Source organism: Notamacropus eugenii, chromosome 3 (assembly GCF_028372415.1).
Source record: "Notamacropus eugenii isolate mMacEug1 chromosome 3, mMacEug1.pri_v2, whole genome shotgun sequence".
NCBI classification, from domain to species: Eukaryota; Metazoa; Chordata; class Mammalia; order Diprotodontia; family Macropodidae; genus Notamacropus; species Notamacropus eugenii.
The window spans coordinates 384,736,843-384,761,578 of record NC_092874.1 but is presented as its reverse complement, the minus strand read 5'-3'; the positions used below and the strand labels follow the sequence as shown (position 1 = coordinate 384,761,578).

Sequence of the window (24,736 nt, the reverse complement as noted above, 5' to 3'; positions counted from 1 at the left end):
CATATCACTGACGTTCACCATCAGTGCATGTACGATTGTGAATTACTGCTATAAAGTAAAGTGAGGAAAAAAGTCTAAGAAATCCATCCCTTTAATATGTTCTAAGAAAAGGATAACACATTTACTATATAAAAAGCAGCGCCATTAGCCCTGGTCCCTGGATTGCCTAATTGTACCAAGAAAAGCGCCCATGACTTCCTCCCACCCCCAACTTCTTCGTAGAACAAAGACGACCTTGAAATCTTTAAACTGAACTTCCACACTCTTCAGGAAGCAGATTTGCAGCTATTATGCGTTGTTACTAGTAATTAAAAACCCAATTGAGCGAGTTTTTCATTTCCAATTAAGGTAACTTAATGTTTAACCACCAAAAACAACCAGTTTTTTTTTCTCTTTTCTTCTTGCCCTGCCAGAGGAAGCTCCCCCATGAGGCATGAAACCTAGCAATGGGTAGCAAGGGAATAACTCGGTGACAAACACAGAAGCTCCCGGGGGATGAGTTCCTGGGTAAACTTCAGCCCTGGGGACCAGCCTCAGCGGTCGGGCAAGTAAGGGGCGAAGAACCTTCACTCTCGGCACTTTTGGGGTAACAAGCCATGGGGCCGGCGTTGGGGTGAAGGAATCGTTATTTCTCCCCTCTGGTGACCGTCCTCTAAACTCCATAAACAAGCAATCAAACCATCAGACAAGTAAATAGATAAATAATTTAAAAAGACCACTACATAAATAGAATGCACCCCCCCCCCCAAAATAAACCCCCGACTTCTCTGAAGTGCCAGCAGAGATGGGGGCCAAGTTTTATTTCTCATTCGTTAAGGAGACGAAAGAGCCCCACCCCGTGTTTAATAGGATCCCATTTTACTGGATGATTTCACCATCCCCTTCTTGTCCAGCTGCGGGAACACAGCTGGATTCAGTCGGCGGGGAGCCGCGAAGGAGGCTCTCTCCCGGCTGCCCGCAGTCTCCACTGCAGCCAGAACCTGGCAGAGACGAAGCACCTGTGCGAGCGGAAACTTCCTGTCCCTCCAGGCGCCCTCTTCGCTCTGCCAACTGCAAGTCCCCGCTCTGCCCTCCCTTCCCGCAGCAGGAGTAGCTCCGGGGGACCGAGGGGGCGGGGGCCGTCCGCCTCCTGCGCCGCGGGATGCCCGGGCGCGCCTAGGCTTGCGAGCGAGGGCAGCCGGGCCGGGCGCCGCCGCCAAGCAGCCCAGCCCTCCTGCCTCCGCCAGGGCGCCCGGCGGCGGGTGCAGTCCCCACCGCGGGTCCCTAGGGGGCGTAGCAGGCGCGGAAAGAGGCCTGAGGGGACCCGGGAGGGAGGGCGCAGAATCCACGCGGCCGGGCCCCCGATAGTTTGAAAACAACCGAGGGGGGCCGGGATCGGGGCCCGGGCGGGGGAGGGGGGAGCAGCGGAGGCAGGAACGGGACACGCCAGAGCCCCCTCGGCTCCTCCAATCAGCTCCGGGCTGAGGCGGCGCGTGTGGCCGGGCTGTGAATGGGAAGCGGCGGCGGCGGCGGCGGCGGGTGAGTGCTGGCCGCGCTCTGGCGGCGGCGGCTGGAGGGCGGCGGGCGGGCGGGCGGAGGCGCCTCTGCCCCGTCTCACTTTCTTCGGGGACAGCGCCGCGGAGGGAACCGGGCGCCGGGGGTGGGTGATGAGGCAACCCCCTCCCCCGGACCCTCCGCTGGCACTCCGTCGGTGCGTCCCAAAGGCGGGGAAGGGAGGGAGGGAGAGCAATAGTGAGAGTGGATCCCCACCCTCCATCCCCATCCCCGGCCCAGGGGATGCTCCCTAGTGCGCCCCCTCCCACCTCCAGCTGTTGCGGCAGAGGGGCACCCGCGGACGCCCTCTCCTCCTCGCTGCTCGTGGCCTCTGGGGATGTCCGAGGAGTCCGGGGCGGCTTGGTGGTGGGGGGGGGAGTCCGAAGCAGCAGTTGGTGGGGTGACTTGTGAAGCGCCCCGCACCCCAGGATTCTCACCATCTCTCTCAGGACACCCCCCAGCATGCTTATTCCCTCCCCCCCGCCCAACCCAGCGGTCCCCTCTCCCCTAGGACGCCCTCTTCTTAGCGTTCTTAACCCCAAGAATCATCTTTCCCCAACATTCTCACCTCCTCCACGAACCCCTCCACTCCCCAGCATTCTTACTCTTCTCACCTTGTCCCCAACATTCTTACTTCTCCCCCAAGAACCCTTTCTTCTCGGTATGTTTACCCCCTAAGCCCCAGTAGTCCCCTTTTCCCCAACATTTTCACCCGCTCCCCCCGCCGCATTCTTAATCCCCTAACCCGAGCGGTGTCCTTTTTCTCAACATTCTCCGCCTGTCCCCTTAGGCTTTCCCTCTCTTAAACGATATTGCCCCCCTCTCCTAAACATTATTACCCCTCTATCCCAAGCAGTCCCTCTTCCCCAGCATTTCCCTTCTCTCCCCCCTTTCCCCAACATTCTTACCCCCAAGTTCAGCAATCCCCTCTCCCCCAAGGAACCCCTTCTCTTCAGCTTTCTTACCTCCCTCACCCCAGCAGTCAGTCCCCTTTCCTCAGCATACTCACCATTTCCCCCCAAATATCCCCCTCCCCAGCATTCTTACCACCCATTACTCCAGCAGACTCCTTTCCCCAGCATTCTCACCCTCTCGCCCCGGATACCCCTCTCCTCAGGATTCTTACCCCTCTCCTTACCCAATCAGACCCCTCTCCCCAGCACTCTCACCCTCTCCCTCCAGGATCACCCATTTCCCTGGCCTTCTTATCCTCTTTAGACCAGCAGTCCCCTTTCCCTAGCATTCTCACTGGTCACCCCAATAATCCCCCCTTCCTAGCATCCTCGCTCTCCCCACCTCAGCAGGTTCGCCACCCTGATTGTCCCCCACCCCGACATCATTATTATCCTCCTCCCCATCATACCCCTCAAGCCGTGGAATCTTTCACCCCAGTCAGACATACCCTCCTCCCCCACGCCAGCTGCTGGAAGGGGTCTTGGGAGGGGGTGTTCCTCACCTCAATTTCCTCCTCTTTCCTCACCCCCCATTTCACTGTCCTCAGCTCCCTCATATTCTGTCTTCACCCACACCTCCATCTGAACACTGAGTGCTCTCCACTATCCTCCCGAACTGCCTGTAAGAGTTCAGGCGATTTCCCCTTAGATCTATTTCCTCCTCTCCCCTCTCATTTCTCTATTACCCAGCTCGAAACCCTTGTCTCTGAAACGTTCCCCACTCGCCCTTCCCCGCCAGTACCAACCTTCCCCCCTCCTCCTACTCCTTCTTCTCCCTGCTCCCCCCTAGCCTCTCGTGTACACCCACCCACACCCATCCCCACTCGCAGTGGCTTCTTAGTCCTCATCTTTCCTCCCAAGCTGCCCTCTCTATCATCACACACCGCACCTGGCCACCCTCCCTGCCAGGCCGGTTGCAACCCGAGCGAGAACTAAGCCACTTACCTGCCTGAGACAACCCTTTTCATCTCCTACCCTCCTCTGTCTGCTCCCAGTACAGATCAGAGCTTTTTTTTGTATGCTAGGAAAGCGGGTACGCTTGCATATTTCTGGGTGCATGCAACTAAGAGGTTGGAGGATGTTTGGAGACTCCCCTATCTACTATCCTAATGCTAATTTTGCAGTGGTGTGAAGTAAACCGTCCCTACGGGAGGTTGATGATGAGAGTGCTTCCTTCTGTCCCTTTTTTTCTATTTGTTGTTTTTTTTTCCCCATGTAGTAAAAGAATGTAATATTTCACAGGGAATTGAAACCTGGAAACTCCCATGATCAGTGAAAATCTAATGGGAATATAGTTTTCGTCCTCTTTGCGGTATATGAAAGGTACTCTCTGGCTTGCCGTCTTCAGTTGCTGGCTGGGTGGAATGGAACAATCTCCTGTTTGTTTTAGTGCTGCGATGAAGGATCCAGATTTACCGAAATACTAGCCAGCTTCAGTAAACTTGCACTGTCTCAGCCTGCGTGGAAGGCATTGGATGTGACAAGGCAGAGAAACATGTGTTTCACATTTCTGACTGGTTGTTTTGGTGCAATCAATACTTCTACAAGATACATTGATTTAGATGGCGATTATAATACAGTCATGCACACGGAGTATTGCCTTCGGGTTGCATGCCAAGTGAGCACAAACCACCAAGTCCTTGCCTCTTATGAACAAGAGAAGCCAGCATCCGCCAAACTTCAGCACCGGAGCAACAGGAATACAAGTTCCCACTTAACCAAAGAAAGCCCAGCCTCACAGTGGGCTGGGAAGGATGATGGTGAAAACGTGCATTCGGATCTGAAGGCAGTCAGGGAGGATGTAATGATTGGAAAAGAGGTCGGAGGAGAGATTATGGCACGAAGGAATAGCTGGAGAAAACAGATGATAAAGTTCAACTTATGTTTCTTTTTCTTCTGTCGCGGATGGTGGGCGTTTCTCTTGCTTCAGCTCCACATGTTTCAAGCATTGGCACAAGGTAGGACCCAGAGATATTTTGTTCACATAGACATATTTTGTCCTATCCTTCTTAGACATTAAGAAATGCTGGTTTAGAAAGATGGTAATTTTTTTTGCATTAAAAAATTAACAGGAATAGGATTTGTGGTCAATAAGTATTTTCTGCATGGTAATGGAAATATCGGTGCAATCCTTTCTATGTATGTTTGCAGCTAGCTCCAAGCTCAATTCTCTTCCTTGCCTTCCTTTTCTCTCTTCTACCATCGTTTTCTTTGAGGAATCATTGTTTCATTAATAAACTACTCATCAGCCTTTACCTATCTCTAAAGTTGTGCCAAAAGAATAATTGAGCCTATCTCTGGGGGCAAAGGGTTAACTTTAGACTGTGTTTAAATGAAAGAATCCGAGCAGAGAGAAGTCAAGAAAAAAGGCTCATATAGTCCTAAGTAGAACTAACTCACACATGTAAAAATTCTTTTATAATTGAGAAGTATGGTAGGTGAGTTTTGTTTTTATTATCATATACTTTGTTTTTTGGAATTGCCAGAGAACATTTAATGGTTTCAAAATTGCAATTGAATCATACCTAGGTTTTTCCGCACCAGAGACTCTTCCATGCAACTGAGTCTCTAAATGGTGGATGACAAGCCACCAATAGACGTGAACTGTGAAGTATCAAGTCACTTAAATTTCAGTTATTTTCACCCCCTTTCTCTCTCCTTCCCTCCCTCCACTTCCTCAGTTCTCCTAAATTGTTGAATTCATTTGGATGTGTAACAGAGCAAGTGTTAAGACTGGTTGTGCAAAAGTTTAAATGAAGTTCTCACTTTGTTGTTGATTTTTGGCCCCTATGCTACGTTTACTTGTGCTGGACCACAATAGTGGTTTCTAAAGTGAGGAAAGAGGATCTGATGATTTGAAATGCTAAAGTTAATAAATGTTTATAATATGATTTTTTTCTATTTTAAAATATTTATTCTAAATCAAGAACATTCTTTATTCCACTTAACATCCTATTTCATTAAAGTTTAATGACCTTTTAAAAAACAAATAAAAATCTTCAACACTACCTTTTGAAAGAGTTAATGTAACTATTATCCTTTTAGCCATTTTAGAGAAACTTAACTAGGTACTCAATGACAATTTTGTGGAATATCATATGAAAGAACTCGCTGTATTATCTGTTTTAGATAACTACATATGGAAAGAGGGTATCATAAAGCTTCTGTTGATCTTCAGTGTTTATGGAATTTATGTAACTATATAAAATCCTCCATTTTTATTTATTTTTTAACTCAGGAGGAAAAAACTATTCTCTGTTTTAATAATGTTTCCCATTCTTAATCTGCTCCTCTTTTAGGTATCATCATTTTTCTCTAAACTACTTCTAAGGCCTTTGTAAATGAATGCTTTTGTTGTTTTGTTATATGAAAACAGAAATTGCTGTATTGCTGGTGCTATACTGCTTGCTAGTTCTATTTGGAAGTTTTAAATGTCACCGTGCTTTTTTGTTTGGCTCACTTTGAGAACATTTAAAAGCGGTTCTATATTTTTAAATTGTCAGAAGACATGGGCTTAAGTAAAAAGTGTCTGAATCAGTTTAATACTTCTTTTCTTCTTTCATCTGTTTTCTGATAAGAGTAACTTGTACCTTTCCTTGACATCGGTAAATATGATACTCTTGAAGCTTTATACATAAGTTTAAATAGTGAGGAGACAACCAATGCTTTGTTTTGCATATGTTCTAGAAATGGCAACTTTTTATGCATAGGAATTTATAGGACTACCAATTAATATTTTTATAACTAAAAATGCTAATGAAAAGAAAACGTCTTTTAAAGAACAGAAGCAACAAATACATTTTTGCGGAAAGAACTTAATCCTCATCTTCAACAAAAACATTTGCAACTGTTTTACGTTAACATGGTTTATAAAAGTGTGCTGGTCTTTTAGAGAATGGAACTTCAAATAGGTTGTCACAAATTTTAAATTCATTGACAAGTTGCTGTTCTCTGCTCTCTGAAGTGTGTGATATATCCATCATTTTTTATATCATATTGAAAATTCATATTACAGGGGAGATGTCACTATTTGACAAAAGCTCATGTATCTTGAAAATGAAAATTCTGGTGCTGCTATGGAGCTTTCTGATGGGATGATGAGTTGGTCATATGCGCAGGAGTGTTACATGACATTTTCTTGAATCTTTTATCAGATAAAATACAGCATTCTAAGTGGAAAACTTATGACTACGTTGAAGTCTAGTCATAAGTACCGTTTTATTTCTATGTAGCTAGACAAAGTTTTTACTAATTTATTTGGAATTTCTTGAAATGCTACTTCAGTTTCTCATGACACATTTGGAAAAAAAATCAAACAACTAGCAAAAATTGCATGTTTACAACTGAAATTATGAGTAACTTGTGTTAAGTGAATCCTTTGTGTAATGAACAGTTTTATCTAGGAAAACTTTCAAATCTTAACTTTACGAAGTTTTTTATAACTAACACTTTTATTTCTAAACTTTATCTCATGAATAATATCTTATATGACAATTTTATATACGTTTATTTGTGTTGTTTCCTTTTTTTAAAAAAAGCATTGTGAAATTGTAGTTGAGATAAACATCTTTTATTCAAAATGAAAGTGACTATATGTATTTTACTAGCTTTGTCCACTGAGGAGCTAGAACTCAACTTTTGGAAGTGTGACTTCTGGACTAAAAGATAGTTGAGAGATACCTATGAGATCTTTTGGTCTGTTAACTAGCATATTATTTCTAACACTGTTTTGTAGATGCTATGCCTACTATGGAGTCAGAAGAAACCATAAAATATATTTAAAGACTACAATGAATATTAGAGTAAAGATAGCTGGTTACTCTATATTAGTTACTGACTCTTTAGAGTCCAACATTGGCATATTATCATACTCATGCCACATTGGTAATCATTGGTATTCATTATAAAGGAAAGATAAGGCAACAAATGTGGTTAAATGAGAAGAAAAGATGCCAATATTTTTGCATTTAGTTACTTATAGGACTTTAGAAATATGTTACTGGGCTGTTAGGTGGTGGAGTAGATAATGTGACAGCCCTGAAGTCAGTAAGACATGAGTTCAAATTTGATGTCAGACAGTAGCCATATGACCCTGGGCAAGTCACTTAATCCTGTTTGCCTCAGGTTTCTCATCTGTAAAATGAGCTGGAGGAGGAAATGGCAAACTCCTGCAGTATCTTAGCCAAGAAAACTCCAAATAGGATCAGGAGTTGGACACAACAGAAAAAAGGCTGAACATCTTTAACTGGCCTCATATTTAAGGCAATTTTACGTTTTGAAGAATAGAAATTTTGAAAATTTCAACAATGTACAATTAAAGGAAGCACCAAAATGTTGAATGTTTGTATTACCAAAAATCCTTCACAAATATCATCTGAATCTCTATTTTCATTTCTTTCCTAATTACCTCCTGATTTCCTCTTATGCTAATTATTGAGTTTAAAAGGGATAGTCTGGGACAGACATCTCTGGGTAGGTTGTATCAATGGAACTGAGAGATTTCTTTAATCTGGTAGTATTTCAGAGAAGAAACAATGACCTAGCCACCTGCTTAATGGAGAGGATGGTGAATGGGAAAATTGAGAGTCCCACTGTCTTAGGTTGAGATGGAGTTGTGAATAAGTTTAGAGCTTTTTAGAGAACTATGGGATCAGGAGGAAAGGAGAGAGAATGAAATTCAGGATAATGTGTTAAAAATTTTCAGGACCTCCAGTTATCACTGTGAACAGAAAACATTAACTATAAGAACATATGCTGCTTCAGGAAAATTTTGTTTATGCATTTTTTTAAAAAAAATTTAAAATTTATTTTATTCTGAATTTAAGAAATAAAAGAAGCATTTCCATAATATAGTAAAATTGAAAAAAAGATGATTGCACATGAAACTGCAAATCTATTATGTACAATTTGCTATTCCTTTTAAATATATAATAAAGTTATTATGCAACTTTTTTTCTTTACTTCCTCCCCTCCCCCCAGAGATGATTACCTTTGGACACAAATATGTATATACATATATATATATATATACATATATATATATATATAATTTGTATATATATATGTGAAATCATTTCATACATACTTCTGTTTATCAGTTCTTCAAAAAATATTGTTTCTGTATTATTCTAACATTCTTAATTCAGTTCCCTATTGCTAAAACAGGTATTTGTTGCCATCACCATGATTGGACACTAGGGGCACACTAACATCTACTCTTAGCATGTGGAAAATTTCTTTAACATGGGTACTCAAAAGTGATAGAAAGTTTTTAAAAAGAGCTTTTGTTAAAACTAAGGCAAAACATGAAAGAAAAAACATAAAAAGTTACACAATCCAGTTCTCTGAATTAAGTACCAAGCTTAATTAAACTGAATATCTAAGGTAGCTGGATTTGCTAGCTGTGAATGCAGATGTGGGTGAATCATCAGTTAGAATTATATACTGTTAGTTAGGAGGGGTCTTTGAGTCCAGATGGTCCAATCTCTTACCTTGTTTAAGAATCCCCCACCTTCATCTCCTCTGTCAAGTAATTATCACATTTGTGCTTGAACATTTCCAGTTATTGGGAACTCACAACTTCTCATAGCAACCCATTTCATTTTTGAGCTGCTCTAATTTCTGGAGAGTTCTCTATGATCTTCTTTATAACTTTGATTCATTGGTCTTAGTTCTGTCCTTTGGAGCTACATAAACAATGTGATCTACTTGTTGCCTTCTAGATTGGTGTAGAGAATGAGGAGCATAGCAGGAATTCCTACCTCAAGGGATGTCAGGAGGATTTGTAGGGTATGACTGGACCACATACCTGTACATAAAAACATGCGCTCTGCCCAAAATCAAACCAAGTCTTTCACCTTGCTCTGAATCCTGATTTTACTCTGCTTGAGGCCCTTTCAGACTGGTACTTTTTCAACAACTTTTCGTCCTGGAGAACTGCCTTGGGGCACTGAAAAATTAAGTGTCTTGGTTCCGGTTATGGAGTCAGTAAGTGTCAGAAGTAGGACTTGGGCCCAGTTTTTTCGGACTCTGAAGCTGGTTCTCTACCCCTTATACCACATTGCCTCTCATTATGGAATTAGCTAAAATCCCCAACATTTTAAAAAATGAACTACTTACTAAGCCAATCCTGTACACAATCGTGAACTTTAATAATCATAAATTTTTGCTCATGATACCAGTTTTTTTTATTTTTTTTATTTTTTTTTAATTTTTTTTTTATTTTTAATTTTTTTAAATTAATTTTTACATTTATTTTCACACAATTTTGGGTTACAAATTTTCTCCCCTTTTATCCCCTCCCCCCCCAAACCCCAGCTTTCTAATTGCCCTTGTGACCTATCTGCTCTCTCCTCTATCCTCCCTCCCTGCCCTTGTCTCCATCTTCTCTTTTGTCTTGTAGGACCAGATAGCTTTCTTGACCCCTTAACCTGTATTTCTTGTTACCCAGTGGTAAGAACATTACATTTGGTCCTAACACTTTGAGTTCTAACCTCCTTAGCTCCCTCCCTCTCCACCCTTTCCCCTTGAAAGACAGGCAATTCAATATAGGCCATATCTGTTTAGTTTTGCAAATGATTTCCATACTAGTTGTGTTGTATAGGACTAATTATATTTCCCTCCATCCTATCCTGTCCCCCTTTACTTCTATTTTCTTATGGTCCTTTCCCTCCCCATGAGTGTCGACCTCGTATTGCATTCTCCTCCCCGTGCCCTCCCCTCCATCCTCCCCCCCACCCTGCTTGTGCCCCTGTCCCCCACTCTCCTGTATAATGAGATAGGTTTTCCTATCAAAATGAGTGTGCATTATATTCTTTCCTTTAGTGGAATGTGATGAGAGTAGACCTCATGTTTTTCTCTTGCCTCCCCTCTTTATCCCTCCACTAATAAGTCTTTTGCTTGCCTCTTTTATGAGAGATAATTTGCCCCATATAACTTCTCCCTTTCTCCTCCCAATATTTCTCTCTCACTGCTTGCTTTCATTTTTTTTTTTAGTATATGATCCCATCCTCTTCAATTCACTCTCTGCACTCTGTCTCTATGTATGTGTGCGTGTGTGCATGTGTGTGTGTGTGTGTACTCCCACCCAGTGCTCAGATACTGAAATGTTTCAAGAGTTATAAATATTGTCTTTCCATGTAGGAATGTAAACAGTTCAACTTTAGTAAGTCCCTTATGATTTCTCTTTGCTGTTCGCCTTTTCATGGTTCTCTTCATTCTTGTGTTAGAAAGTCAAATTTTCTTTCCAGCTCTGGTCTTTTCATCAGGAAAATTTGAAAGTCTTCTATTTCATTGAAAGACCCTTTTTTCTCCTGAAGTATTATACTCAGTTTTGCTGGGTAGGTGATTCTTGGCTTCAGTCCTAGTTCCTTTAACTTCTGGAATATCCTATTCCATTCCCTTCTATCCCTCAATGTAGAGGTGCCAGATCTTGTGCTATCCTGATTGTATTTCCATAATACTTGAATTGTTTCTTTCTAGCTGCTTGCAATATTTTCTCTTTCACCTGGAAATTCTGGAATTTGGCCACAATGCTCCTAGGAGTTTCTCTTTTTGGATCTCTTTCATGCGGTGTTCTGCGGATTCCTTGAATATTTATTTTGCCTTCTGGTTCTAGAATCTCAGGGCAGTTTTCCTTGATAATTTCATGGAAGATGATGTCTAGGCTCTTCTTTTGATCATGGTTTTCAGGTAGTCCCAGAATTTTTACATTGTCTCTCCTGATTCTATTTTCCAGGTCAGTTGTTTTTCCAATAAGATATTTCACATTATCTTCCATTTTTCGAATCTGAGCGGTATGTTCTGAGATATCTGTCTTTCTCGAAAAGTCCTTAGCGTCCATCCGTACCATTCCAGTTTTGAAAGATCTATTTTCTTCAGTGAGCTTTTGAATCTCCTTTTCCATTTGGTTAATTCTGCTTTTGAAAGCATTCTTCTCCTCATTGGCCCCTTGCACCTCCCTTGCCAGCTGAGTTAGGCTAGTTCTCAAGGTGCCAATTTCTTCAAGATTTTTTTGGTTCTCCTTTAGCAGGGAGCTGATCTGTTTTTCATGCTTCTCCCTCATCCCTCTCATTTCCCTTCCCAGTCTTTCCTCCACCTCTCTAACTTGATTTTCAAAATTCCTCTTGAGCTCTTCCATGGCCCGAGCCCATTGGGTGGGCTGGGACACAGAATCCTCGATTTCTGTGTCTTTGCCTGATGGCAAGCATTGTTCCTCCCCATCAGAAAGGAAGGGAGGAAGTGTCTTTTCTTCGATAAAGTACCCTTTAATAGTTTTATCTCTTTTTCCTTTTCTTGGCATTTTCTCCAACCAGTGGCCTGACCTCTGAATGTTCTCACACCCACCTCGCCTCCTGGTCCTCCCAGCCAGCGTTTGGGGACTGAAATTCAAATGCTGCTTCCGGCCTTAGGATTTTTGGCAGAGGCAGGGCTGCTTTTCAGTGTGAGAATTAAGTTCAGGTGGTCAGGGGCAGGGCCGCCTCTCAGGCATAGTTCCCTCTGGGGGTTTATGCACAGACCTTCCACAATGGATCCAGGCTCCTGCCCCTTTGGGGAGCCCCCGTCCGCAGCCGCCTCTCAGCTCCCACCTCCCGGGGGGGCCCGAGCCTTGGGGGCACCCCACTCCCCTCTCAACCCGCCAAAGAGACTCTCTCACCCACCCCCCATCAGTCACCTGTTGGTGGGGGGGCCCGTGCTGCCGCTGAAGATCCCGCCTCCGGAGCCCTCTCAGATCTGTGCCTCTCGGAGCTGAGGCTGCCGCCGCCGCTGCCACAGGTCCGGGCTGGGCTCGGCGTCTGCAGCGCGATGGACCTTTTGCGAGAGGTTTGCAGGTCCCTCTGTGGGTGGGGGGACCCGTGTGGCCCCTGGAGATCCCATCCCTGTAGCCCTCTCGGATCTCCTCCCCTCAGTGTCGCGGCCGCGGCAGGGCCGCACTCTGCTCCCCATCCCGGCGCCCAGTCCGCAGCGCGAAGGACTCCACGCGAGAGGTCCACAGGTCTCTCCGGAGCAGAAATCTCCCTCGCTCCAATACTCCATGGTCTCTGGGTGCAGAATTCGCCCTGGCTTGGTCCCCTCTAGCCGTTCTGTGGTTTGTGTGTTCGGAGCTACGTGTATGTGCATCTTCCTACTTCGCCATCTTGGCTCCGCCTCATGATACCAGTTTTTTGATATTTTTTTGAATCATGATTTTGTCATCCAGCATTTTACCGATCCCTTGTAATTTTCTCCTGCATAAATTTGATAGTTATGACATTTATCATCATCTAAGTCATTGATGAAAATGTTGAATGAGGGGAAGAGGTGAAGATAGAGTTCCATGGGAGACCACTGGAGACTTCCATCCAATTTGATATGTCTATTAATAAATATTCTTTGGGTTTTATCATTCAAACAGCTATAAACTGACCTAATTATGCTATCATAAAGACCATATTTCTTTATCTTCTACAAGAAATCTCATAAAAAACACTATCAGATGTTTTGTTTAAATACAAGTAGACTGTGAGAGGCCAGGATCCCCTGCTATAACTATATTATGTGACAAGGGATGTTGTAGTTCGGGTGTGTTCATATAGGTGGCAGGTAGCTAAGCAGGTAAGTGTTCTTTGTACAGTAGGTAAGTGTCTCTTAAATTCCCTGTCTTGACCACTTTGGTAGCCTCAGATGGATAAAACCCTTTATCTGTCTTACTGCTTTGACACCCTGTCCTTTCCAGTTTGTCCTTTATAGTGATGGCCGAATCATTTTTCTAATGCATTTATTTGGTCTTTCCATTGCTACCTGGGCTCATCTCTCAGAGTAGGAACAACAAAGTCTTTGTCTTTTTATTTATTTGCTTTTTTTATTGATTGTTTTTTCCTCATCACTTTCATTTCTGAGAATATTTCTCTCCTGTGTTCTTTTCCTTCCTTATCATCCCTTACATCATTCAGACTGTCTCCTCCTTCACTCTAGTCTTGGATAAAGAGATAGCCAGTCTTCTAGACAAAATCAACACTTTTACTTGCATCCTTGTTCCCATCCTCTTCTCCGGACTTCTCTAGCAAATGGTCACTATCCTTATCCCTATTCTCTCTCATGTTCAATGTCATCCTATTTACTAGCTCCTTCCCTCTTGCCTACAAACATATCCCTATCCTAAAACAAAATAAAACTAAGAAAAAAAAACCCTTCCCCTGACCCTCCTAGCATTGTGTAATGGGAGTTAAAAAGCTTCCCCCTCCCATTAATAGGCCTCAGGCAGGGCTATTAAGGAAAGTTTGCTTTTGGGGAGGTTTGCTTGCTTGAATGCTATCATGCCTTTTGGTAATTAGGCACCGACCACTTGGGTTGTGAGGCCTTTGGTCTCTCTCTCTCTCTCTCTCTCTCTCTCTCTCTCTCTCTCTCTCTCTCTCTCTCTCTCTACCTCTACATATACTCTGAGGTCAGATTTTGCTTTGGAAAAATGTTCCTGAGCCAGATAAGACTCTGGGTAGGTATTGAGGAGGCCTTTCCCCCCCAACCCCTTGTTGGTCTTTCTGTTTGTAATTTCTGCTTCTAATTTCTGTTTGTCTTTTCTCTGAAGTTCAGGGTGCTGACTTTTCCCCCTGAACTAAGTGAATGTTATATGTGCTTCATTAAAGTAGATTGTTGACCCCTCAAAAGTTACTTTCAGATGTAAGAACCTGTAATAGCAGGCCCTCCTGTGTATGTTGGGTTCCTTGCTGTTAACAGTTAACATTGTTAACTGTTGTCTTAGATTTCTTTTCCCCTTAACAACTAACCTCCTTTTGCAAGCTGTCTACACTTGGTGTTTCTACTCTCTTCTCTATTAGAAACATCCTGTAATCTAGCTTCTGACCTTATCATTCAATCTAACCTCTCCTATTTAAAGTTACTAAGGGTCTTTTAATTGATTAATTTAATGGTCTTTTTCTCAATCCTGATCCTTCTTGACTTTTCTGCCATGTTTGATGTTATTAATTATTCTTCCTCCTGGATACTCTCTCGCTCTTTAAGTTTCCATGAAATCACTCTGTCCTGGTTTTTCTATGTTTCACTACTCTTCAGACTCCTTTGCTGATTCATTATCCATGCCATGTCCATTACCGCAGTTGTCACCCAAGACTCTGTCCTGGGTCCTCTTCTTTTTCTCCTCTATAATATCTTACGTGGTGACCATCTTATCAATTTAATCATTTTATTAATAGGTTCAAATTAATCAACAGGTTCAGTTTTTAATAGATAAAAATTAAATTGATAAAAAAAATTTTTAAAAAGATAAAAATTCAATTTTTAAATCTTTTCTATCCAGCACTTGTTTTTCTCCTGAACTGCAATACTCAGCCATAACTGCCTTTTGGACATCTTGAGCTAGATATCTTGTAAATATTTCAAACCCTGTTTTGGACATCTCATTATGTCCAAAATAGAACTCATTGTCGGTTCCCCAAATTTTTCCCCTTCTGAACTTCACTCTTGAAGTTACCAAGATTATCCCAGTTGCCTAGGTCTGCAATATCAGTGCTATTCTCAGTGCTTCACTCTTATTGACCCCATATATGCTGTCAGTTTCTAATACTTGTAATTTCTGCCTTCACTACATCTCTCGTATATGCTCCCTACCTCACATGCACTTTTGACAGGCTCTTATCACCTCTCCTCTCACTAATTATTATTGTTCTATAACTGGTTTTCCTCCCTCAAGTCTCTCCCCACTCCAGTCCCTCAGCTTCCAAGGTGATTTTTCAAAAGTGTAGATGTGACCATGTCAGTCCCCTCCCCTACCTTCAACCTCTCTTTCCCTTCATTACCTTCAGAATAAAATATAAACTCCTCCTTTGGACATTTATAGCTCTTTATAACCTGGCTTCTTCCTTCCTTTCTAGTCTAATTGTATTTTACTGTAAACCATACTGTATGATTTATCCACATTGGCCTACGTAATGACACTCCATTTCAGATCTCTGCTCCTTTCCCCTGACTGGCTCCTTTACCTACCCCTTTACCTCCACCTGTAAGTTTTCCTAGCTTCCTTCAAGACTTAGCTCAAATGCCATTTTTTTTTTTGCAAGACTTCATTCCCAATTATCCTAGCTAATAGTATCATTTATCTTCTGAAATTGTCTTCCATCTACTCGGTATATATCTTGTATATACCTATTTAAATGGGGAAATTCAGAAGCTACTATGTGAAGAATGAGAACTCTACAGGGTCTACCAGCAGATTAGTTCCGCTGACTCTAAAAAGAGAGCATTTAATGCCATCAAAAGTGAAGTGTAAGCAGAGCTTAGAAAGATGCGTGATTCTTGGCTCAGTAAAAAAGGCAGATGAAATTCAGTTTTATGCGATAGTAACAATCCAAAGTGTTTTTATGATACCCTGAAGGCTATTTATGGACCAAAGACCTTTGGTGCATCTCAACTACTTAGTATTGATGGAGCCACACTGATCAGTGGTAAGGACATGATCCTATAGAGTTGGGCTGAACACTTACATAGTGCTCTCAACAGACTATTATCTATTCAATGCTGAAGTGACTGACCATTCACCTCGTTGAAATCAATCACTCTCTAGCTCCCAACTCAAACACCCAGCTGAAGATGAGGTTTTGAATGCCATATGGCTCCTCTTATGTGGCAAAGTGCTTGGTGCTGATTGTATTCTAGCACAAATCACAAAAGCTGACTGAAATCTTGTGGGTTATATGACAAGAGAAGGTTATCCTCCAGGAGATCAAGGATGCCTCTGTTGCATCTATATACAGGAAAAGGAAATAGGTTGTCCCTATGACATAGTCATTGCTAGCAAGATTCTTGCTAGAGTCCCCATTAATTGAATGATCCTTCATATTGACTTTGCCATTATAATATGAATTCCTTGAGAACAAGGGACTGTTTTTGCCTTTCTTTACATGCTCAGCCCTTAGCACTGTGCCTGGCTTAATTAAAGTAACCTTCCTAAAGTACAAGTCTGATCATGTAACCCTCTTATTCAATAAACTCCAGTGGCTCCCTAATACCTCTAGGATCCAATATAAAATCCTCTGTTTCACTTTTAAAGATCTTCATAACTTGCCTCCTTCCTACCTTTCCAGTCTTCCTAGACCCTATTCCTCTCCATATACACTGCAATCCAGTGACACTGGCTTACTTGCTATTTCTCACAGAAGCCACTCCATCTCTTGGCCCTGTACATTTTCCCTGGCCATTCCCCATGACTGAAATTCTGTCCATCTTCACATCTACCTTCTGACTTCCCTGACTTCTTTCAAGTTGTATCTAAAATTCCTCTGTCTTCAAGAGGTCTTTCTTGCTTCTCCCTTAATACTAGTAGTATCTTCCCTATGGGATGATCTCCAATTTATTATCTATCTATCTATCTATCTATCTATCTATCTATCTATCTATCTATCTATCTATCTATCTATCTATCTCTATCTATCATCTATCTATCTATCTATCTATCTATCTATCTATCTATCTATCTATCTATCTATCTATCTATCTATCTATATTATAGTTGTGTGTGTATGTGTGTGTGTATGTGTGTATGTATATCTTGTTTGTACATAGTTGTTTGCATGGAATCTTTCCTGTTAATCTGTGAGCTCTCTGAGAGCATAGGATGCTTTTGTCTTTCTTTGTATTCCCAGCTGTAGTGCATGGTAGGTGCTTAATGAATGCTTTTTGATTTTTCTTCAGTGCCTGTTGACTGGCTGCTTATCAGTAATCTTTTATAATAAAGAATCAAGCATAAATAGAAAAACAGCAGATTAGAAAAACTAATCAATACATACACTAAGTCTGGCAGTATATTCAGTATTCTACACTTTAATTCCTCACCTCTGGAAAGAAAGGAGAATGTTCATTTTCTCATCTGTTCTCTGAGGCTAAGGGTTAGTCATGAGAATTGCATAGAACTAAGTTTTGTATTTTTCCTTTTGTTGTTGTTTCCATTTATGTTGTTGTAACCATTGTTTTTCTGGTTCTGCTTACTTAGCTCTTCATCAGTTCATATAAATCATCTTGTGGTTCTTTGAATCCTTCACATTTTTTAGGGTAGAATTATATTTTATTGCATGTTAAAGGTACAATTACAAGTCCATTTATCTACCAAAATTTGTTTAGCTATTTACAATTGATAATGAGCCACTTAGTTTCTAGTTCTTTGCTACTACGAAAAGTGTTGATATGAATATTTTTGTGAGTCTTTTCTTTCTGTCTTTCACTACCTGGGGGGTTGATCCTAAAAGTAGAATCTTGGGATCAAAGGTTATAGTTATCTTAGTTTTTTTAAAAATTTTTTTCTTTTAAATTTTCAACATTCATTTCCACAAAATTTTGAGTTCCAAATTTTTTCCCCGTATTTCCCCTCCCCCCTCAACACACCTTGCGTTCTGATTGCCCCTTCCACCAATGTGCCCTCCCTTCTAACATCCTTCCCTTATCCCCTTCTTCTCTCTTGTCCTGTAGGGCAAGATAAATTTCTGTATCCCATTACCTGTATTTCTTATTTCCCAGTTGTATTCAAAAACAATTCTCAACATTTATTCCTATAACTTTGAGTTTCAACTTCTTTTCCATCCTCCCTCCCCACCCCCACTGAGAAGGCAAGCAATTCAATATAGGCTGTATATGTGTAGTTTTGCAAATAACTTATATAATAGTAACATTGTGAAAGGCTACCTATATTTCCCTCTATCCTATTCTGCCATCCATTTCTTCTATTCTCTCTTTTGACCTTGTCCCTCCCCAAGAGTGTTTACTTCTAATTGCTCCCTCTTCCCAGTTGCTCTCCCTTCCATCCTTCCCCCAGCCCTGCTTATCCCTTTCTCCCCTACTTTCCTGTAGTGTAAGATAGATTTTCATACCAAATTGAGTGTGCCTGTTATTCCTTCCTTGAGTCACATGTGATGAGAGTAAGCTTCATTTTTTCCCTCTCACCTCTCCTTTTTTCCCCTGCATTGGAAAAGCTTTTTCTTGCCTCTTCTATGAGAGATAATACGTCCCATTCCATTTCTTCCTTTCTCTTCACAATGTATTCCTCTTTTACTCCTTAATTTTCTTTTTTTTTGAATGTGATCCCTTCCTAGTCAACTCTCCCTATGCTCTCAGTCTCTCTGTGTCTGTGTCTGTCTCTTTCTCTCTCTCTATGTGTGTGTGTGTGTGTGTGTGTGTGTGTGTGTGTGTGTGTGTGTGTATGTATGATCCCTCCCCCTACCCAGATACTGAGAAAAGTTTCAAGAGTTCCAAATATTATCTTTCCATGTAGGAATATAAAAAGTTCAACTTTAGTAAGTCCCTTGTAATTTCTTTTTCCTGTTTACCTTTTCATGTTTCTCTTGATTCTTGTGTTTGAAAATCAGATTTTCTTTTCAGCTCTGGTCTTTTCTTCAGGAGTGCTTGAAAGTCCTCTATTTCATTAAAAGATCATTTTTTCCCCTGAAGTATTATACTCAGTTTTGCTAGGTAGGTTGGTTTTAATCCTAGCTCCTTTGACTCCTGGAATATCCTATTCCACGCCCTTTCATCCCTTAATGTAGAAGCTGCTAGATATTGTGTTATACTGATTGTATTTCTACAATACTTGAATTGTTTCTTTCTAGCTGCTTGTAATATTTTCTCCTTGACCTGGGAACTCTGGAATTTGGCTACAATATTCCTATGAGTTTCTCTTTTTGGATCTCTTTCAGGAGGTGATCAGTCAATCCTTTCAATATTTATTTTGCCTTCTGGTTCTAGAATATCAGGGCAGTTTTCCTTGATAATTTCATGAAAGATAATGCCTAGGCTCTTTTTTTGATCATGGCTTTCAGGTAGTCCCAAAATTTTTAAATTGTCTCTCCTGGATCTATTTTCCAGGTCAGTTGTTTTTCCAATGAGATATTTCCCGTTGTCTTCTGTTTTTTCATTCTTTTGGTTTTGTTTTGTAATTTCTTGGTTTCTCATAAAGTCATTACCTTCCATCTGTTCTATTCTAATTTTTATGGAACTATTTTCTTCAGTGAGCTTTCGAACCTCCTTTTCCATTTGGCTAATTCTGCTTTTTAAAGCATTCTTCTCCTCATTGACTCTTTGAACCTCTTTTGTCAATTGAGTTAGCCTATTTTTCAAGGTATTATTTTCTTCAGCATTTTTTTGAGTTTCCTTTAGCAAGCTATTGACTCGCTTTTCATGATTTTCTTGCATCATTCTCACTTCTCTTCCCAATTTTTCCTCCACCATTACTTGATTTTCAAAATCCCTTTTGAACTCTTCCATGACCTGAGACCATTGCATATTTTTTTGGAGATTTTGGATGCAGAAGCTTTGACTTTTATGTTTTCCTCTGATGGTATGCTTTGTTCTTCCTCATCTGAAAGGATGGAAGAAAATACCTATTCACCATGAAAGTAATCTTGCTTAGTCTTATTTTTTCCCCCCTTTTTGGGCATTTTCCCAGCCAGTTACTTGAATTTTGAGTCCTTTGTCAAGTGGAGGGTATACTCTAGGGACCTGTAAGTTCCCAGTTCCTCCAAGGTGGCACAATCAAGGGAGAGGAGTTTACTTCTCTCCTGTGCTACACTGTTATCTGTGAACAACAAGTGTTCTTATCTGCCTAGAATCTGCAAGTAGGATTCCTTCTCCACCGTCACCACCAGCTCCACCAAGTCAGCACTCTTCCTCACCCCAGGACTGCCACTCAGGGCTGAAATCCAGATTGGTTGCTGAATTCCCCCAGGATCTTTAAGTGGAGGGCTCTAAAAATGGATGCTGTTGGCTCCTGCTGCAGTGACTGCTGCCACCCTGAGACCAGAGCTAGGGCCAGACCCTGTTCCCTTCTCATTTGGGTGAAAGAGCTTTCTCACTGACCTTTGAAGCTTTCCTTGGTGTTTGTGGGTTGAGAAACCTGGTGACCACAGCTGCTACCTGTGATTCTGTACCCTGAAGTCTGCTCCAGTCCTGTCCTTGCACGCCAAGGCTGGGCTGCCCTCCAGTCTAAGCCTGGTGCGATAGACATTTCCTGTTGGCCTTCCAGGCTGTCTTTGGCTTGAAATCTCTTTCACTCTGTTGTTTTGTGGCTTCTACTGCTCTAGAATTTGTTTGGAGTCATTTTTGACAGGTGTTTTATGGGCTATGGGTTCAGAGTTAGAGCAGGTCTGTCCTCCTACTCTGCCATCTTGGCTCAGCCCCCTCATCTTAGGTTTTTTAAAGCATAGTTTTAAATTGTTTTCCAGAATCAGTGTTTCTCCAAGTTCATAGTTCCTCCAGTGATACATTTTTGTGTCTGTTTTTATTTAATACCTCCAACATTGACTATTCTCATCTCAGTAATTTGCTGGGTGTGAGGTGAAACCTTAATGGTTTTGATTTTTATTTTTCCTATTGGTCATTAAGAGTAACCTTTCATATGGCTGTTAATATTTTTGCAATTCTTTTGATAGCTGCTTATTCACATCCTTTGACCATTTATTGACTGGTTTTTGGTCTTTAATAACTGAGCTAGTTTCCCATACATTTGGGATATGTCTATCAGAGATCTTTGATACAAAGATTTATTCCCCCTCCCATATTTCCTGTCTTATGTTAACTGCATTGATTATTTTCTGTTTGGTGTAAATGCTTTTCAATTTCATTTAATCAAAGTTATCTATTTTATCTTTGTTATTGTCTCTAACTCTTATTTGAATTTTTACTCTTATTCAGTTGTGAAAAAGTACCAATCTAGTTCTTATCTCCCTTTTATGATATGATCTTCAGTATTTAGGTCACATATGTATTTTGTGCCTGTTATAGTCTGTGGTGTAAGGATTTAGTCAAAAAACCAATATCTTTAAAAAATTTAATACATTAATTTTCCTCAACTACATGTGAAAACAGTTTTCAACATTCATTTTTAAAAATTGAGTATCAAATTCTCTCTCTTCCTCTCCACCCCCTTCATTGAGAAGGTAAGCAATTTGATATAGTGTATACATATGCAGTCATACAAAACATATTTCCATATTAGTCATGTTGTGAAAGAAAAGAGACCAAAGTAAAAACCAAAGAAAAATAAAATAAAAAAAAGCATGCTTTCATCTGTGTTTAGACTTCATGAATGGGTAATCCTACATAGTTATCCTGTATCATTGTATTGCTGAGAATAGCTGAGTCATTCAAAGTTGATCCTCTTAATATGTTGCTGCTACTGTGTACAATGTTCTCCTGTTTCTCTTCCTTTCACTTTGCATTAGTTCCTGTAAGTCTCTCCAGGTTTGTTTTTAGAAAGCATCTAGCTAATAGTTTCTTATATCATAATAGTATTCCATCATAATCATATACCACAAATTGTTCAGCCACTGTCCATTTGATGGACATCCCCTTAATTTCCAATTCTTTGCCAACAGAAAAGAGCTGATATAAATATTTGGGTATAGTTCCAAGTTGTTCTATGTAATGGGTGAATCAATTCACAACTCCACCAACAGTGCATTAGTGTCTCAATTTTCTCCCATCTTCTCCAATATTTGTCATTCTCCTTTTCTGTCCTATTAGTCTATCTAATACATGTGAGGTTAGTATTATGTATTGTTCGGTATTGTTTTAATTTGCATTTCTCTAATCAGTAGTGATTTAGAGCATCTTCTAAAAGATGGCTATAGATAGTTTTGATTACTTCATTTGAAAACTGTTTATAGTTTTTGATCATTTGTAAATTGGGGAATGGCTCTTTTTATAAATTTGACTAGTTTCTCTATATATTTGAGACATGAGGCCCTTATCAGAGAAACTTTCTTTGACATTTTTTCACAGTTATGATTGCTAAGTGTATTTCCTTCCATTCTGTATCCTCTCCTGTTTATTCTATTTTCTTTTTCATTTTACCCTGTCCCTCCTCAAAAATGTTTTGCTTCTGACAGTTGCCTCTCCCAATCTGCCCTCTCTTCTGTGAGCAACTCCCCTTCTCTTATTCCCTTCCTCCTATTTTCATGTAGGGTAAGATAGATTTCTATACCCAATTGAGTGTGTATGTTATTCCCTCTTTGCCTTCTCCCTCTTCCCCACCACTATAATAGTTCTTTCTTGCCTCTTTTATGTGAGATAATTTGCCTCAGTCTCCCTCTCCCTTTCTCTTTCTCCCAGTGCATTCTTCTTTCTCACCCCTTACTTTTATTTTTAAAGATATCATCCCATCATATTCAACTCATATCTGTGCCTTCTGTCGATATATACTCCTTCCAACTGCCCTAATGATGAGAAAGTTCTTATGAGTTACAAGCATCATCTTTCCATGTAGGAATGTAAACAGTTTAACCTTATTAAGTCCTTTATGATTCCCTTTTCCTGTTTATTCTTTCATGCTTCTCTTGAGTCTTGTGTTTGGAAGTCAAATTTTCTATTCAGCTCTGGTCTTTTCATCAAGAATGCTTGAACGTTCTCTATTTCTTTGAATGTCTGTCCCCCTGTCCACCTCCTAAGGATTATATTCAGTTTTGCTGGGTAGGTGGTTCTTGTTTGCAATCCTAGCACCTTTGCCCTTTGGAATATTATATTCCAAGCCCTCCAATCCTTTAATGTAGTGGTAAACCTTGTGTTATCGTGACTGTGGCTTCACGATACTGGAATTGTTTCTTTCTGGCTGCTTGCAATATTTTCTCCTTAATCTGGGAACTCTGGAATTCAACTATAATGTTCCTGGGAGTTTTCATTTTGTGGGTTCTGCCACACCAAGATTTGTTTTAGGGCATTATTTAAAGGTCTTTGGAGTGGCTTGGGGCAGAGCTTAGGTCCTGTCTTTTAGGAGGTGATTGGTGGATTCTTTCAATTTCTGTTTTACCCTTTGGTTCTAGGATATCAGAGCAGTTTTCCTTGATAATTTCTTGAAAGATGATGTGTAAGCTTTTTTTACTTTGATCATGGCTTTCAGGAAGTCCAATAATTTTTAAATTATTTCTCCTTTGGTCAGTTGTTTTTCTAATAAGACATCTCATATTGTCTTCTGTTTTTCATTCTTTTTGCTTTTTTTTTAATTGTTTCTTAATGTTTCATGGAATCATTAGATTTCAGTAGTTCAATTTTAATTTTTTGAGGAATTATTTTCTTCATTGAAGTATTATATTTCTCCTTTTCCATTTGTTCAGTTCTCTTTTTTAATGAATTCTTTAGTGAATTTTTGTGCCTCTTTTAGCATTTGGCCAATTCTGCTTTTCAAGACATTCTTCTCCTAATTGGATTTTTGTCTTTTTTTAAACCATTTGGTCCATCCTGTTTTTTAAGGTGTTATTTTCTTCAATTTTTTTCCTCCTTTACCAAGCTGTTGACTCATTTTTCATGATTTTCTTTCATCATTCTAATATCTCTTCCCAATTTTTCCAATTTTTAAAATCCTTTTTGAGCTCTTCCTTGGCCTGAGACCAATTCGTATTTTTCTTGGAAGCTTTGGATGTAGGAATTTTGACTTTGCTTTTTTCTTGTGAGTGTGTATTTTGATAGTAACTCTTTATGGTCAGAATTTTTTTCTGTTGTTTGCTCGTTTTCCCAGTCTATTTCTTGACTCTTAACTCTTTGCTAAAGTGGGGCTTTGCTTCCAGGGTGGAGGGCACACTGTCCTAAGCTTCAGAGCTTTGTGCAGCTGTTTTCAGATATACTTCTAAGGACCTGTAAGTTTTCTGGTTTTCTAAGTAGTATAATTTTTTTTTATTATTAAATTTATTTATTTAACTTTTAACATTCATTTTCACAAAATTTTGGGTTACAAATTTTCTCCCCTTTTATCCCCTCCCCCCCCAAACACCAAGCATTCTAATTGCCCCTATGACCAATCTGCTCTCTCTTCTATCATCCCTCTCTGCCCTTGTCTCCATCTTCTCTTTTGTCCTGTAGGGGCAGATAGCTTTCTATACCCCTTTACCTGTTTTTCTTATTTCCTAGTGGCAAGAACATTACTCGACAGTTGATTCTAACACTTTGAGTTCCAACTTCTCTTCCTCCCTCCCTCCCCACCCCTTCCCTTTGGAAGGCAAGCAATTCAATATAGGCCATATCTGTGTAGTTTTGCAAATGACTTCCATAATAGTTGTGTTGTGTAGGACTAACTATATTTCCCTCCATCCTATCCTGTCCCCCATTACTTCTATTCTCTTTTGATCCTATCCCTCCCCATGAGTGTCGACCTCGAATTGCACTCTCCTCCTCATGCCCTCCCTTCTATCATCCCCCCCACCCTGCTTGTCCCCTTATCCCCCACTTTCCTGTATTGTGAGATAGGTTTTCCTACCAAAATGAGTGTGCACTTTATTCTTTTCTTT

General features: G+C 40.7%; 1 protein-coding gene across 3 annotated transcripts in view; it reads left to right on the top strand.

Moving 5' to 3' along the window:
- Window positions 1–1,394: 1,394 nt before the first annotated feature.
- SDK1 (sidekick cell adhesion molecule 1) overlaps window positions 1,395–24,736 on the top strand; it is a 1,143,865-nt gene continuing 1,120,523 nt past the window's right edge. For 2 of the 3 annotated variants that reach the window (XM_072597683.1, XM_072597681.1), the window contains exons 1-2: window positions 1,395–1,518; window positions 3,729–4,444. In XM_072597683.1, the coding sequence (XP_072453784.1) occupies window positions 3,982–4,444 (463 nt within the window). In that variant the 5' untranslated portion in view covers window positions 1,395–1,518; window positions 3,729–3,981. Of the gene's footprint in view, window positions 1,519–1,582; window positions 1,691–3,728; window positions 4,445–24,736 lie in introns of those variants that run through there. The other variant, XM_072597682.1, reaches the window with a different exon arrangement.